This window comes from Pyxicephalus adspersus, chromosome Z (assembly GCF_032062135.1).
Source record: "Pyxicephalus adspersus chromosome Z, UCB_Pads_2.0, whole genome shotgun sequence".
NCBI classification, from domain to species: Eukaryota; Metazoa; Chordata; class Amphibia; order Anura; family Pyxicephalidae; genus Pyxicephalus; species Pyxicephalus adspersus.
Window position 1 is genome coordinate 79,897,237 of NC_092871.1, and position 1,482 is coordinate 79,898,718.

General features: G+C 37.0%; 1 protein-coding gene across 4 annotated transcripts in view; it reads right to left on the minus strand.

The window, feature by feature from the left end:
- The window catches only part of PHF8 (PHD finger protein 8), a 41,739-nt gene that overhangs the window by 14,293 nt on the left and 25,964 nt on the right, over positions 1 to 1,482 (minus strand). For all 4 annotated transcript variants that reach the window (XM_072430728.1, XM_072430730.1, XM_072430727.1 and 1 more), the window contains one exon: positions 912 to 1,099. In XM_072430728.1, the coding sequence (XP_072286829.1) occupies positions 912 to 1,099 (188 nt within the window). The remainder of the gene's footprint in view (positions 1 to 911; positions 1,100 to 1,482) is intronic.

Genomic DNA, 1,482 nt, shown 5'->3' on the forward strand with positions numbered 1-1,482 from the left:
TCCAATCAGCTGTCCGTTCAGAGCTGTTGAAAATGTGCCAGGTGGAAAAAAATCACAGCAGGTGGGCAGCCCGCCCCCAAAAAACGGGTTGGGGAGAACTATGCATATATATTGTAATATGTAGCTATGAAGTAATACACTTTCGAATAAGCATTACCTTACTATTGTCTTTTTTCAAAGAGCATAGAAACACTTTAAAGACAAATACAAATATAAAGCCAGAAAAAGCCTGTCCTTTCTTTCTCTCCTCATTTTTATATTACGCATTTTTAAGCCTTGGCAAGATAGAACCATTTCTAGAACGGTGAAGTGAAGGATTCCCTTTCTTCCATTTGTCAGTTTCAACTTATGCTTTGGCATTCATTTTTTTTTAATTAAAAATGCTGTAGACTATGTTTATTGTCTTGCAGAGTTGGACCCTACATTAGAATTGTCAATATTTGAGACTTCCCTGTGTGTCAGAGATAAATCAGAGAGCAACACCACCTGGTGGGGGAGTTGCAGGCATTTAATATTCGAAGAAATGGAGAGAAGGACACTAATGGCAGCTTATGTATTCCATGAAATAAAGGGAAAGTTAAAGATGAATTTCTATGGCATATTGCGTTTTCAATGAAATAAACAAATGAAAGAAATTCCACTGCATTGCAACTATAAAAGGGACAGGAGGGCTGGGATTCTACTTCTCTTTAGAAACCTTGTAGGGGCAGATATACAGAAACACTTTACCCAGAAGCACTATTTGCCCTTTAGTGGACGCTCTATAGAAATATATGTTGAACCTAGGCTAATGACATTTCTAGCTGCAGTTGTTACTGATCTAATTTAACAATCCATTACATTTTGGTAGCCATGCACATAAAAAAACGTCACATATCATGCGACTTGTAAGTAGACAAAGAAGTTCATACTATGCAGCTTCCTTTTCGGTGGAGCCAGCTTTCGCTCCTTGCGTGGAGTCTCATCAATCTGCAAATCGTCCTCAGAGTCCATAACAAAAGGGTCTCTGGGAGACCGATCCGGATCCACTGGTTCACTTTTTGTACTTTTATTGGCAGAGGTCTGGTGCCGTCCAGCTCCTACAGAAACCTTTCTACCACTGCACAAGAGAACAAGAAAAATAAGGTTTCAAAACAAACACAGCATTAATTAGGTATTCCAACATAAACCATATTGCCTTAAGACAACAGCCAGACCTACTATACTGAAAAACGTATGATGCTCCCATTTCCAAAAAATATTTTAAAAGTATAATTCATTGCTCTCCAGGCAAAAAAAGCAAAAAAAAATATACAGTTAGGTCCATAAATATTTGGACAGAGACAACATTTTTCTAATTTTGTTTCTGTACATTACCACAATTAATTTTAAATGAAACAACTCAGATGCAGTTGAACTGCAAACTTTCAGCTTTGATTCAGTGGGTTGAACAAAAAGATTGCATAAAAATGTGAGGAACTAAAGCCTTTTTTTTTTTTTTTT